Genomic DNA, 15183 nt, shown 5'->3' with positions numbered 1-15183 from the left:
CTCTGGTTTAACTTCGTAAAATGCAATACTTCTCTTGTGTGAGTTAAATTCAATCTGCTGTTCTTTGTTCTATTATCCCAGTTAACGTCATACAATACAGAAACAAGGACTTTAGCCAAACTTGCCCACACTGATCAAGATGCCCAGCTAAGCTAGTCCCATCTGGCCGAGTTTGGTACATATCCCTCAAAAACCTTTCCCATCCATATGCCTGTCCAAGTGTCTTTTAAATGTCGTTAATATATCTGCTCAACCATTTCCTCTGGAGTTCATTCCATGCGCACAAGAGATTCTACAGATGCTGGAAATCCAGAGCAACACAGAAAATGCTGGAGTAACTCAGTAGGTCAGACAGCATCTATGGAAATGAATAAACTGTCAATGTTTTGGGCTGAGATCCTTCTTCAGGTGGAAAGAAAGGAGGAAGAAGCCAGAATCAGAAGGTGGGGGGAGGTGAAGTAGTAAAAGCTAGAAGGTGAATATAGTTGAGGGAATTGGTTGGTTTGTAAGAGATCAGGAAATAGTTTGATCAAGAAAGGGGAGAGAGGTGTCAGAAATGGACCAAGTGAATTTAAGGGCAGGGTGGTGGTTGGAAGCAAAGTTGATGAAATTGCCAAGCTCAGTTTGGATACATGAGGCAGCACCAATGCAGTTGCAAAGTTAGCATAGAAAGAGTTGGAGAGCATTATCAGGGAAGGCGTGGAACATGGATGGTTCCACGTAGCCAACGAAAAGGCAGATATAGCTGGGGCCTATGCGGGTGTCTGTGGCTACATCTTGAGTGTGGAGAAAGTGGGAGGTCCAGAGGAAGAGCTGTTTAGTTTGAGGGCCAGATGGAGGAGGATGCTGATGGACGGGAGTAAGAAATGGAGTGCTATCAGGCCTCCTTGATGGGGGTACAATTGCATAGGAACTAGAAATCCATGTTGAAAATGAGGTGATCAGGAATTGAAAGTTGAGATCGACGGCATGTGAAACGTCACAGATGTAGGTGGGAAGGGACTGAACCAAATGGAATAAAATGGAGTTTGTATGTGGACACAAGTTCAGTGGGGTAGGAGCAGTCAGAAACAATTGGCTGGATAATCAAGTTTGTGGATCTTGGGTAGGAGGTAGAAATGTGGGAACTATGAGGCTCGTGACAGTGGATGGGAGATGTCCAGAGTTGGTGATGGTGTTGGAGATAATGTCCTGATGGTGCTCAGTGGATCTTTTTCAAGAGGTAGGTGTCTGAAAGTTGTTGCCTAGCCTCTGGGAGGTAGAGGTCAGTTTGTCACACTACAACAGCACCCCCTTTGTCTGTAGAGTTGAAGGTAAGGTTGGGATCGGAACAGAGAGAGTGGAGGGCAAGGTTCGAAGAGGAGAGAGGAGTGCTGGAGTTAAGACTGTTAATGTCTCATCTGCAGTTAGGGATGAAAAGATCTAGAGCAGGCAGTAAACCAGAGTGGGGTGTCCAAGATGTCATTCCATGTGTGGTCCATTCTCTGGGTGAAATAGTTGCCTCTCAGGTTCCAATTAAATTTCTTCCTTTTCACTTTAAACCTATACCCTCTATTTCTTGATTTTCAAACCCTGGCAAAGAGACTGGATTCAGCTTATCTATGCTCCTTATGATTTTATACACCAGTATTAGATTCTCCTATACTCCAGTAAATAAAGTCTTAGCCTGCTCAACTTCTCTCATTAATTCAGTCCTTCGAGTGCTGGCAACATCCTCGTAAAACTTTTCTGCATTCTTTCTAGCTTGACATTTTTCCTCTAACAAGCTGACCAAAACTGAACACTATTCCAAATGCGGCCTCTCCAATGTCTTGTACAACTGCAACATAATATCTCAGCTTCTATACTTGGTGCTTTAACTGATGATGGCCAGCATGCTAAAAGCCTTCTTCACTATCCTGTCTACCTATGACTCCATTTTCACCAGACCATGTACTTGTACTCTTAGGTCTCTTTATTTTACAACAATCCCCAGGACTCTACCATTTACTGTTAAAATTCTACCGATTTGTCTTTCCAAATTGATAGGCAGACAGACATGCTTTATTGATCCCGAGGGAAATTGGGTTTCGTTACAGTCGCACCAACCAAGAATAGTGTAGAAATATAGCAATATTAAACCATAAATAAGTAAATAATGCCAAGTGGAAATTAGTCCAGGACCAGCCTATTGGCTCAGGGTGTCTGGCACTCCAAGGGAGGAGTTTGTAAAGTTTCATGGCCACAGGCAGGAATGACTTCCTATGACGCTCAGTGTTGCATCTCGGTGGAATGAGTCTCTGGCTGAATGTACTCCTGTGCCTAACCAGTACATTATGCAATGGACGGGAGACATTGTCCAAGATGGCATGCAACGTGGACAGCATCCTCTTTTCAGACACCACCGTCAGAGAGTCCAGTTCCACCCCCACAACATCACTGGCCTTACGAATCAGTTTGTTGATTCTGTTGGTGTCTGCTACCCTCAGCCTGCTGCTCCAGGACATAACAGCAAACATGTGGCCACCACAGACTCGTAGAACATCCTCAGCATTGTCCGGCAGATGTTAAAGGACCTCAGTCTCCTCAGGAAATAGAGACAGCTCTGACCCTTCTTGTAGACAGCCTCAGTGTTCTTTGACCAGTCCAGTTTATTGTCAATTCGTATCCCATTCGTATTGTAACACCTTCCACCTATTTGAAATAAACTCCTGTTTGCCATTCCTCAGCCCACCTAACCAGCTGATCAACCCACTGTAATGCCTGATAACCATCTTCACAGTCTATGACTTACCCTCATTTAGTTATTCTTGACTCTGCTGTAATCTTAGATAACCTTCTTCCTTGTCCACTATACCACCAATTTTGGTGTTATCTGCAGACTTACTAACCATGCCACAACCATTCTTATCTAAATCATTAGATATGTTCAACAAACAATGGAAGATTCAACATGGTGGCATAGTACAGACTGCAGGCCTCCAATGCAAAGCACAACTCTCCACAATCACCCTCTGCCCCCTACCCCAAGCCAATTTTGTATTCTACAGGCCAGCCCACCCTGGACCCCACATGATCTATCCTCTGGGCCAGCCTCCCACTTGGAAACTTGTCAAAGGCCTTCCTAAAGCCCAAATAGACAATGCCTACTGCCTTGTCCTCTCAAAAACTCTTGTTTACCTCTTCCAAAAAAACAATCAAATGGTACCAATAGATTTTCCATGCAAAAGCCATGCTGACTATCCCTAATCAGTCCTTGCCTTTCCAAACATAGGTAGGTCCTTTCATAATACCCTCTAGTAATATTCCCACCACTGACATTAGGTTTATTGCTTATCCTTGCACCTTTTCTTAATACTATCCAATCTCCAGTCTTTGTGACCTCAACTGTGGCTAAGGATGATACAAATATCTGTCTTCCCACAATGTCCTAGAATATGCTTGGTCAGGTATCTATATAATTTAAGATCATATGTACCTTCTCTTTGGTAATGTGGATATGTTTTAGGACATTTCTATTCTGTTCCCTGAATAACTTGGCTTCTGCGAGGTAATTACAGGTGAGAAGTATTAATTTAAGATCTCGCCCATGTCCTGTGACTCCACCACTCCACCATAGACAACCACATTAATCCTTCTGGGGACTACTCTCTCCTTGGGTAGCCTTTTACTTACATGATCTCTTAGAGTTCTCTTCTACCTGTCAGAAATATCTCATGCCCCCTTTTCACTTTTCTAATTTCTGTCTACATCTGTTATACTAAAAGGTTTTGCTTGATCCCAGCTGACTGTACTTGACATAACACTCCTTTTTCCTGATCAGAGCCTCAATATTCCTCATCAACCAGGATTCCATCATCCTGCCAGTCTTGCCCTTCACTTTTACAGAATCCTGTTGGCCCCAACACTCTCATCATGTCGCTTTTAAAAGCCTCCCACTTGCTAGATGCCCCTTAACCTGCTAACAGCTTCTCGCAATAAACTTTTGCAAGTTCCTGTCTAATGCCATCAAAATTAGCCTGGCCCAGTTTAGCTTGTTGGCTAATTCTATCTTTTTCCATAACTATTTAAAAACTAATAAAATTATAGTCACTGGTCCCAAAGTGCTCCTCCACTGACACATCAAACAGTGCTTCATTTCCCAACAGGAGGCTGAGTGTTGCCCCGTCACTAGAATGGTCATTAGCAGATGGCACAAAAGAACTTTTCTGGACACAGTGTACAAACTTGTTTGTCCCCATGCACTATTACAATCACAGTCCATATTAGGGAAGTTAAAATACTCCTACACTACTACCCAGTTATTCCTATAGCTATCTGTGATATTCCTACACATTTGGTTCTGTAATTCCTGCTGATTATTAGGGTGGTTATAGTATCCCATCAAGGTGATCACCCCTTCCTTAATTCTAAGTTCTACCCATATATTGGATTAACACTCAATATTCTCTTGAAGTACTGTCCTGATGTTCTCCCTAACAAATGACACAACCCTTTCTCATCTTTTACCTCTATCATGTTTGCAGCATCTATACCCCAGAACATTGAGCTACCAGTTTTGCCCATCCCGCAACTATGTTTATGTAAGAGCTATACAGTAATATTTGTTGTTCCAGTCTATGCCTTGTGTTCATCTAGCTTACCTGTCAGGCTTCTTGTATTACAATAATCACAATTTTGTCTTCAGACCTTACACACACACACACACACACACACACACACACACACACACACACACACACACACACACACACACACACACACACACACACACACACACACACACACACACACACACACACACACTCTCTCCCTCTCTCTCTCTCTCTCCCTCTCCCTCTCCCTCTCCCTCTCCCTCTCCCTCTCCCTCTCCCTCTCCCTCTCCCTCTCCCTCTCCCTCTCCCCCCCTCTCTCACCTGACTTTTGCTGGACTCTGCCTGTCCTGCCTCCTGGACTTGCTTATTTAAACTTGAATTTGCCTCAACTTTCTAATCTGCCTTATTACTACATTGGGTTCCATTGCCTCCTAGACAAGTTTAAACTCTCCCAGCTATCTCTCCACTAGGATATTAGCCCTGAAAATTAGGATCAGAGTTAAGCATTTAGCCCTGGTTCCTGCAGCACAATTCATTAAGATCGTGGTTGACCCTTTTTACCTGACTACCACTTTTTTTCCCTATTTCCATTGATTTTATTACTATTCAAATGTCTCTCCCTTAAATATACTCAGCAAGTAGACCTCTACAGCCCTTCAGATTTCCAAAAATTCAGAACCCTCTGGGTGAAATTATATCACAAACAAGAGAAAATCTGCAGATGCTGGAAACCTGAGCAACACACACAAAATGCTGGAGGAACTCAGCAGGCCAGGCAGCATCTATGGAAAAAAGTACAGTTGACGTTTCAGACCGAAACCCTTCGGCAGGTCTTTGGCCCGAAATGTCGACTGTACTTTTTTCCATCGATACTGCCTGGCCTGCTGAGTTCCTCCAGCATTTTGTGTGTGTTGCTTGAGTGAAAATATTTCTTGTCATCTCTATTCCAAATGATACTATTTTATTGAGACTCCGACCCCTGTTCTGGGAAATCCAGACCGGAGAAATGTCTCTTGTACATTTCCTCTTTCTTAAAATTCTTTTTAAGGATCTGGGCAGTATAGGCAAGGCCATTACATATTGCCCATCCTTAATATTAAACCGATTTAACTTGTATCTGTAGTTGTAATTTCTGTAATTCTAACTTTGAAACTTACTCCAGCAATTGTTTCAAGGAGTTAGTTTCCATCTGTGTGGTGATAAATCCTTTCTGCAGTTCCCTAGCAAGTTTCTGCAGGTTTGTCCTCAAGCCCTCACAACTCCAGAAATTGGTTGATTGTTGTTAGCTCTTGTTACTGTTGTTTGCTGATAAGTTAGTTTGAGGAAGAGACAATTTTTATCTACTCAATACTGAAAATTTTCTTAAAAATTCAATGCACAGTCGTACCTTAGAAGCTATAAGAGTGGGGAAGAAAAGCCTGGTAGCCTTTTTTTGTATATGAAGAATGTCTTTTACAAAAATCTTCAGAATACAGTCTGTTTTTAGAAGTACAGTGGATTCTGGTTAATTGGGACACATTGGGATCAATGCATTTTGGCTCAATTAAGTGGCTGTCCCAATTAGCTGAAGTTTTAATTGAAATAGTGTAAAAGATATAAAAAAAGAAACTACCATTTAACTGAGTAGCAAATTATGTATTTAAATTAAGTATAGAACAAGTTAGAACTCGACCAGAACTACTACAGTACTATAAAACTGTGTATTAGTTTCTGATATCTATTGGCGGAAGAATTCATCCAGTGTATGTTGCCATTTTCTCTTTATTGACTGTAAATGAACAAAATCAGCGCAGACATCTCATGCAGATAATGGTGCTTCGAAATAAAAAACAAAATTATCAAAAATCACTTCTTTATGAATTTGTGTCAGTTGGCCCAGTTGGATATCATAACACATAGATAGATAGATAGATAGATAGATACTTTATTCATCCCCATGGGGAAATTCAACTTTTTTCCAATGTCCCATACACTTGTTGTAGCAAAACTAATTACATACAATACTTAACTCAGTAAAGAATATGATATGCATCTAAATCACTATCTCAAAAAGCATTAATAATAGCTTTTAAAAAAAGTTCTTAAGTCCTGGCGGTAGAATTGTAAAGCCTAATGGCATTGGGGAGTATTGACCTCTTCATCCTGTCTGAGGAGCATTGCATCGATAGTAACCTGTCGCTGAAACTGCTTCTCTGTCTCTGGATGGTGCTATGTAGAGGATGTTCAGAGTTATCCATAATTGACCGTAGCCTACTCAGCGCCCTTCGCTCAGCTACCGATGTTAAACTCTCCAGTACTTTGCCCACGACAGAGCCCGCCTTCCTTACCAGCTTATTAAGACGTGAGGCGTCCCTCTTCTTAATGCTTCCTCCCCAACACGCCACCACAAAGAAGAGGGCGCTCTCCACAACTAACCTATAGAACATCTTCAGCATCTCACTACAGACATTGAATGACGCCAACCTTCTTAGGAAGTACAGTCGACTCTGTGCCTTCCTGCACAAGGCATCTGTGTTGGCAGTCCAGTCTAGCTTCTCGTCTAACTGTACTCACAAAGAACGCTATCCATAAACTGTTCGCTCTAAGCACTGTGTGGTGTCTAGACGGTACACAAGTGCACGCTGCTGATGCTAGTTAGAAACTATTTGGCAGCAGTCTCCTGTCCCAGTTGAGCAGCAGAGTGTCCCAAATAAATGAAGGGAAACCTGGCTATTTTCTCGATTTGTTTTTGTTGTTTAAGAATTGCTGAAAATAACTGGCTGCCCCGATCAACCTTTTGGGCCAGTTTACTGGAATCCACTGGTTAATTCACCAAAATTATACTTTTCCTCTTCAAGAGCAAACACAAGGAAAAAACATGAGGAACAACACCTTATATACCGGCTGGATAGGAACAAGACCTTATATACTGGCTGGGTAGCCTCCAACCTGATGGCATGAACATTGACTTCTCTAACTTCCGTTAATGCCCCTCCTCCCCTTCTTACCCCATCCCTGACATATTTAGTTGTTTGTTTTTTTTCTCTCTGCCCATCACCCTGCCTGTTCTCCATCTCCCTCTCATGCTCCCCCCCCCTCCCCGTTTCTTTCTCCTGAGGCCTCCCGTCCCATGATCCTTTCCCTTCTCTAGCTTCACTTTCCCTTCACTTTTGCCAATCACCTTTCCAGCTCTTAGCTTCATCCCACCCCCTCCGGTCTCCTCCTATCATTTTGCATTTCCCCCTCCCCCCACTACTTTCAAATCTCTTAGTATCTCTCCTTTCAGTTAGTACTGACGGGTCTCGGCCCGAAACGTCAACAGTGCTTCTCTTTATAGATGCTGCCTGGCCTGCTGTGTTCCACCAGCATTTTGTGTATGTTGTTTCTTTTCTTCAATCTCCCTTTGTGTTTCTCTTCCTTCCCCCTTACCTCTTTCTACCTTCTTTTCCTTTGACTTTCCCTCTTCTAACAGATTTTACTCTTTATTCTTACCATTTCTCTCCTGCTCTACACTCTCCCCTATAACTTTAACACCTCTTTCAAACTCATATGCTTCCTTCCTCTCTTTCATCTAAATTTTATCTCTCTTTCTTGTTCACCCTTTTCTATTCACCTTTGTCCTCTGTATTCCCCTTTTCAACTAATCAATGAAGATAATGGAGTGTAAAATAATTGTAAACATTGTTCACTTACAAGAATAGGAAAAGGAACTTGCTCTGTTGAGGCCACACTTTCTAACCAATGTTAAGTTTAACCTCAATAGAAGTATTCTGCTATTTTGAAATTTTATTATCATTTTTATTACAGATTCTTTTCCACTCGACCCTATCAGACAAAATTATGTGCGCCAAGTAAGAGAATGTATTTTTTCTGCAGTCCAGCCAACACCTTTCAAGTCTCTGGTCACACTGGTAGCAGTATCAAAGGTTTCCATAGACCATCATGGTCCTTTATGTTTATACAAAATAAGTAGATTAAATGGGCACTTACATTGGAATTATTTCTGTGTTAAACAAAATCATTGTTCTTAATTTGTATTAGTATTAATATATAATGCTGCTTGAGATTATAACATAATTGTGTAACTTTTACCCTTTTTTCTGCCACTCATGTCAAACTTCGTCTACCAACTTGACTGAGAATATAGGAACAGGAAAAAGCCATTTAGCTTTTTGCACCTGTATGCTTTTTTAAAATTTGATGGTGGTTCATTTCACTTACGTGTCTTGATTACCATTCCCTTAATATTCTTGGCTGATAAAATCCCAACTATTTCATTTTTGAAATTTTCAATTCATCTTGCATAATGAAGTTAAACAAATGTTTGATTCTAAACCCATATGTAATAAATAGCGCTGAAGTATGTGATTATCTCAATTTTCTTCATACGTATTATGAAAAAAAATCTGGTTTTTCATATTATTTCATAGTGTATTTTGCAATGTACATCAACTACATACTGTTTATTGTAAACTGTGCATCTTAATTTGTATAAATGATAAGATTGGTTGTAGTATAATATATTCAGATTTTCATCCCCCTTAACTTTTAGTGATTTACTATTTTATTTTATTTAACTTTTTAACCATGTAGATTCAGTAAAATGAAAAATCCAGCATGACCACATAAAACATAGTAACTGTTCTTTAATGTACAATATTTATATCAGGAAGTTGTGGAAGATATTTTGGACTTGGATGCGTCCATTACTGCGACCAAGGAATTTATTCAGTTTGTTAGTGGAGCAAGAGTTCTGCCTGGATCGATCCCTCTAGCCCACAGATATGGTGGTCATCAGGTAAAATGGATGTATGTTATTTAAATCCTTTGTAAAACTTTAAATGTAATTTGAAGCAATTGTTGTACCAATGTTTTTATTTTTTTTGTTGGAGGAGTGGGTCAGTGGTGCAGTTAGTTATGCTGCTGCCTCGTGGTTCCAGTTTTCTCTTATTTCTTTCTACATCCCAAAAATGTATTGGTTGGTGGTAAATTGGCCACAATGTAGGTGTGTGAATCAATGCTGACCTCATTTTCTATGGACATTGGAAATACACAAATGTAGAAATTTACTTGATATTCAAGAAGGTGAGAAGTAATGATGCTTGGAAACTCTAGTGCCCTCAAATGATCTTTACACCTGTCTCTGATTTGGGCCGTACTGACATATATTAGGATGGTCATAACTTTGTCTTTGAATAAGGAGGAAGGCACAGTTGTGGAAGAGTGGTTAAAAACTTAAATGATGTAAAATATTCTGCATAGTACAGAAAAAAATTGTACTTTGATATAAACTAGGTAGTGGCAGGTGGATTTTCAAACTGATAAGTGGGACCTGGGGCCTTATTGAATGGAGAGGGAGTGCAAGATTAGGACCCTAATGAAGGGAAAGTGCAGGAACTAGAGCCCCAGTGGGCCCTGGTGGGTGGAAAAGGAGCCTGGGAATCAAGTCCCCAGTAAGTAGTAAAGGATCTTGGGAACTAGAGACCCAGCAAATGGAATGAAACCCAGTAAAATGAAAAGGAGTAAGGGAACTGGAGCCCTAGAAAGTCAGGAGGGATGATAGCAAACCATTGGGATATCCAAATAGTCAGAAAGTAGATTGTCAGAGTTTTACTGTACTGGGTTGTAAAGACCAAATTATGTCTGGTTCATTTGCTGAACTTGGTAAAAGTAATTTGATCTCTGCTAGAAATGGCAAGCAGCTCTTCAGTTTAGAATAAAATTGGTTGTTATGTCCTGATGTGCTGAGCTCATTGTCCTTATTCACCAGTTGCATGAGCAAAGTTCATATGGTACCAAAATTTGTGGCACATTTTATTTGGAAAATGTCAACCAGATGGCTAATAAGTGTACATTTTCAACTGACATTTCTTAAAAGCTGTTTTCTTGTGTATTTGCAAACAGACTGATTAATTTTTTTCTGTCTTTTTACTCAGTTTGGTGTTTGGGCTGGTCAACTGGGCGATGGAAGGGCTCATTTTCTAGGAGCATATGTCAACAGGTAAATAAAGAAATTATTAAGTTTGAACTGAATGTCTATAATTTGACCTATGTAGAAAAACATGATAGAGGAATTCAGCAAATCATGACAATGAACATCATTAATAATGCTTTATATAAATCTAGTAAGATCTTAAGCTATACAAGACTATTAAGACATAAGAGCAGAATTAGGCTATTCAATCCAACAAGTCTGCTCCACCATTACATCATGGCGGATTTATTATCTCTCTCAACCCCATTCTCCTGCCTTCTGTCTGTAACCTTTGATGTTCTGATCAATCTAGAACCCATTAACCTTCACCATATATATAGACCCAATGACTAGGCCTTCACAGCCATCTATGGCAATGAATTTCACAGATTCACCACCTTTAAGTTAAAGAAACTTGTCCCTCTATATGGAGATTGTTGCCTCTCGTTCTGGACTCATCCACTATAGGAAACATCCTCTCCACATCCACTCTATCTAGGCTCTTTAATATTCGATAGATTTCCATGAGATTCCAAACCCCATTCTCCTAAACTCCAGTGAGTAGAGGGCCAGAGTCATCAAATGTTCTTCATATATTGACTTTTTCATTCCTGGGATCTTTCTCATGACCCTCTCCAATGCTAGCACAACTTTTCTTAGATAAGAGACCAAAAAATGCTCATTATACTCCCTAATGCTGATTGACTGCACTTTTGTATTATAATCCTTTTGAAATGAATGCCAACATTGTATTTGCCCTCCTTACTGTTGTGCATTTAATATTTCAGTTATATTTGAGTAATTTTATATATATAGATATGTGTGTGTGTGTGTGTGTATATATGTATAGAGGCTGGTTAAGCATTCTTGTTCTTTAAATAATTACAAGTTATATGTAAAAATGTTACTTGCATAGATCATGCGATAGATGTACACCTCACTTATAGACAAAGTCAGACGTGTATTTGGAGTCCTGTGCATTTCATTAAATTAATTCAGTGTTTTGAAGTTACAAAAAAAATTGGAAATGAGGTATTTTGGAAATGAACCCGAGATGGCGCCTGACCTGTTAAAAGGGAGCAAGGTGTTCAAACTGAGAAAAAAAATGTATGTATGTAACAGATGTATGTGTTGGGGAGCACTTCGGGTCCAGTGATCACAATAGCATTAGCTTCAATATAATTATGGAGAAGGACAGGACTGGACCTAGAGTTGAGATTTTTGATTGGAGAAAGGCTAACTTTGAGGAGATGCGCAGGGATTTAGAGAGAGTGGATTGGGTCAAGTTGTTTTATGGGAAGGATGTAATAGAGAAATGGAGGTCATTTAAGGGTGAAATTATGAGGGTACAGAATCTTTATGTTCCTGTTCGGTTGAAAGGAAAGGTTAAAGGTTTGAAAGCGCCATGGTTTTCAAGGGATATTAGAAACTTGGTTCGAAAAAAGAGGGATGTCTACAATAGATATAGGCAGCATGGAGTAAAGGAATTGCTCGAGGAATATAAAGAATGTAAAAGGAAACTTAAGAAAGAGATTAGAAAAGCTAAAAGAAGTTACGAGTTTGGTTTGGCAAATAAGGTGGAAGTAAATCCGAAAGGCTTCTACAGTTATATTAAAAGCAAGAGGATAGTGAGGGATAAAATTGGTCCCTTAGAGAATCAGGGTGGTCAGCTATGTGTGGAGCCGAGGGAGATGGGAGAGATTTTGAACGATTTCTTCTCTTCGGTATTCACTAAGGAGAAGGATATTGAATGGTGTAAGGTGTGGGAAACAAGTAAGGAAGTTATGGAACCTATGACAATTAAAGAGGTGGAAGTACTGGCGCTTTTAAGAAATTTAAAAGTGGATAAATCTCCGGGTCCTGACCGGATATTCCCCAGGACCTTGAGGGAAGTTTGTGTAGAGATAGCAGGAGCTCTGACGGAGATCTTTCAGATGTCATTAGAAACAGGGATTGTGCCGGAGGATTGGCGTATTGCTCATGTGGTTCCATTGTTTAAAAAGGGTTCTAGAAGTAAGCCTGGCAATTATAGACCTGTCAGTTTGACATCAGTGGTGGGTAAATTAATGGAAAGTATTCTTAGAGATAGTATTTATAATTATCTGGATAGACAGGATCTGATTAGGAGTAGCCAGCATGGATTTGTGCGTGGAAGGTCATGTTTGACAAACCTTATTGAATTTTTTGAAGTAGTTACGAGGAATGTTGACGAGGGTAAGGCAGTGGATGTAGTCTATATGGACTTCAGCAAGGCCTTTGACAAAGTTCCACATGGAAGGTTAGTTAAGAAGGTTCAGTCGTTAGGTATTAATGCTGGAGTAATAAAATGGATTCAACAGTGGCTAGATGGGAGATGCCAGAGAGTAGTGGTGGATAATTGTTTATCGGGATGGAGGCCGGTGACTAGCGGGGTGCCTCAGGGATCTGTTTTGGGCCCAATGTTGTTTGTAATATACATAAATGATCTGGATGATGGGGTGGTAAATTGGATTAGTAAGTATGCTGATGATACTAAGGTAGGAGGTGTTGTGGATAATGAGGTGGGTTTTCAAAGCTTGCAGGGAGATTTATGCCGGTTAGAAGAATGGGCTGAACGTTGGCAGATGGAGTTTAATGCTGAGAAGTGTGAGGTTCTACATTTTGGCAGGAATAATCCAAATAGAACATACAGGGTAAATGGTAGGGCATTGAGGGATGCAGTGGAACAGAGAGATCTAGGAATAACAGTGCATAGTTCCCTGAAGGTGGAGTCTCATGTAGATAGGGTGGTGAAGAAGGCTTTTGGAACGCTGGCCTTTATAAATCAGAGCATTGAGTACAGAAGTTGGGATGTAATGTTAAAATTGTACAAGGCATTGGTAAGGCCAAATTTGGAATATTGTGTACAGTTCTGGTCACCGAATTATAGGAAAGATATCAATAAATTAGAGAGAGTGCAGAGACGATTTACTAGGATGTTACCTGGGTTTCAGCACTTAAGTTACAGAGAAAGGTTGAACAAGTTAGGTCTCTATTCATTGGAGCGTAGAAGGTTGAGGGGGGATTTGATCGAGGTATTTAAAATGTTGAGAGGGATAGATAGAGTTGACGTGAATAGGCTGTTTCCATTGAGAGTAGGGGAGATTCAAACGAGAGGACATGATTTGAGAGTTAGGGGGCAAAAGTTTAAGGGAAACACGAGGGGGTATTTCTTTACTCAGAGAGTGATAGCTGTGTGGAATGAGCTTCCTGTAGAAGTAGTAGAGGCCAGTTCAGTTGTGTCATTTAAGGTAAAATTGGATAGGTATATGGATAGGAAAGGAGTGGAGGGTTATGGGCTGAGTGCGGGTAGGTGGGACTAGGTGAGATTAAGAGTTCGGCACGGACTAGGAGGGCCGGAATGGCCTGTTTCCGTGCTGTGATTGTTATATGGTTATATGGTTATAAAATGCTGCGAGGAACATTGAATTTAAGCAACATAACACATGCAGAGTCACTGAATTAAAAAAGGCCATAAACAGAAAAATTCAGGGTTCATAATGAGTGAGTACTGGGTGATAATCATTAAAAAGCAGATTGATTAGCTTGATTACACAATGGCTAATTGGCTCATGTATACGGAACTATTGGTATTTTGAAGCAAATGAAATAGTCAATGATAAATGAGTGCCAATTTTGCTGAGCTCTTTAGGTTTAAAGGCATATAGCTTGCTTCAAAGTTTGACAGCTCCAACCAAATATCAGAAAAGAGAGCTTTGCTGGTATTGTAAAGTGGTGCTAGAACACTTAGAGCCAAAGCCATTGTTGATTGCAGAATGGTTCAGTTTTCATAAGCAGAATCAAAAGGAAGGGGAGTTCATTTCAGCATACATGGCTGAATTGAAGAAATTGTCTGAGTACTGTCAGGGTGGTAATGGGCTAAGTGATGCACTGAGAAATCATTTAGTTTGCGGAATCTTAAAATAAGACATTCAAAAACGGTTCCGAACTGAAGTACAACTTACATTCAAACAAGTAGTGGAAATTGCTGTATCAATGGAAACAGAACTAAATGAGTTGCAGTCAGGAATGAAAGTGAGCGTGAATAAAATTGCAGTGTTTAAACAGAAATCATCCTGGCCCAACAAATTGTGTTACTGTTGTGGCAGGGACTCATTCACCAAACAAATGCAGGTTTAAGGTGAAACGTGCAGAAAATGCAGCAAAGTAGGACTCATGCAATGAGCACGTCAGGCAGACAGAAATAAATGGTCTGCACAAGGAAGAGAGAATGCTAAAGCGTCAAGTTGTAATTTCAAAAAGAACATTAACCTGCATGCTGTTGATGAAAAATCTGATAGATGAAAGCAGTGGTCTGATTAAAACTTCTTGTAGGCAACATATCTGAGAAAGCTTCTGATGTGTATCAGGGAATTACTTGCCAAATGTGGCTTGGTTTTAAGCTGGAAGAAAGTTCAAGAAGCTTCAGCTAGTGTAAACATTTGGCATTTGTGAGTACAGGTTTCTCTCGCTAACTGATGGTAGAGCGTTCCTATGAAACCATTTGTAAGCTGAAATGCTGTAAAGCGAAGAAGCAATTACCATTAATTAATATGGGAAAATTTTTTGAGCGTTCCCAGACCCAAAAAAAAACCTACCAAATCATACCAAATAACACATGAACCTAAAGTAGCACTA

The 15183-nt window shown here is 40.2% G+C and overlaps 1 protein-coding gene across 3 annotated transcripts in view; it reads left to right on the top strand.

The window, feature by feature from the left end:
* Positions 1 to 15183, top strand: part of LOC140732281 (protein adenylyltransferase SelO-like) — a 73202-nt gene that overhangs the window by 1312 nt on the left and 56707 nt on the right. For all 3 annotated transcript variants that reach the window (XM_073054688.1, XM_073054687.1, XM_073054686.1), the window contains exons 2-4: positions 8361 to 8479; positions 9223 to 9351; positions 10490 to 10554. In XM_073054688.1, the coding sequence (XP_072910789.1) occupies positions 8361 to 8479; positions 9223 to 9351; positions 10490 to 10554 (313 nt within the window). The remainder of the gene's footprint in view (positions 1 to 8360; positions 8480 to 9222; positions 9352 to 10489; positions 10555 to 15183) is intronic.

This window comes from Hemitrygon akajei, chromosome 8 (assembly GCF_048418815.1).
Source record: "Hemitrygon akajei chromosome 8, sHemAka1.3, whole genome shotgun sequence".
NCBI lineage: Eukaryota > Metazoa > Chordata > Chondrichthyes > Myliobatiformes > Dasyatidae > Hemitrygon > Hemitrygon akajei.
This window is presented reverse-complemented; position numbering and strand designations above follow the sequence as displayed.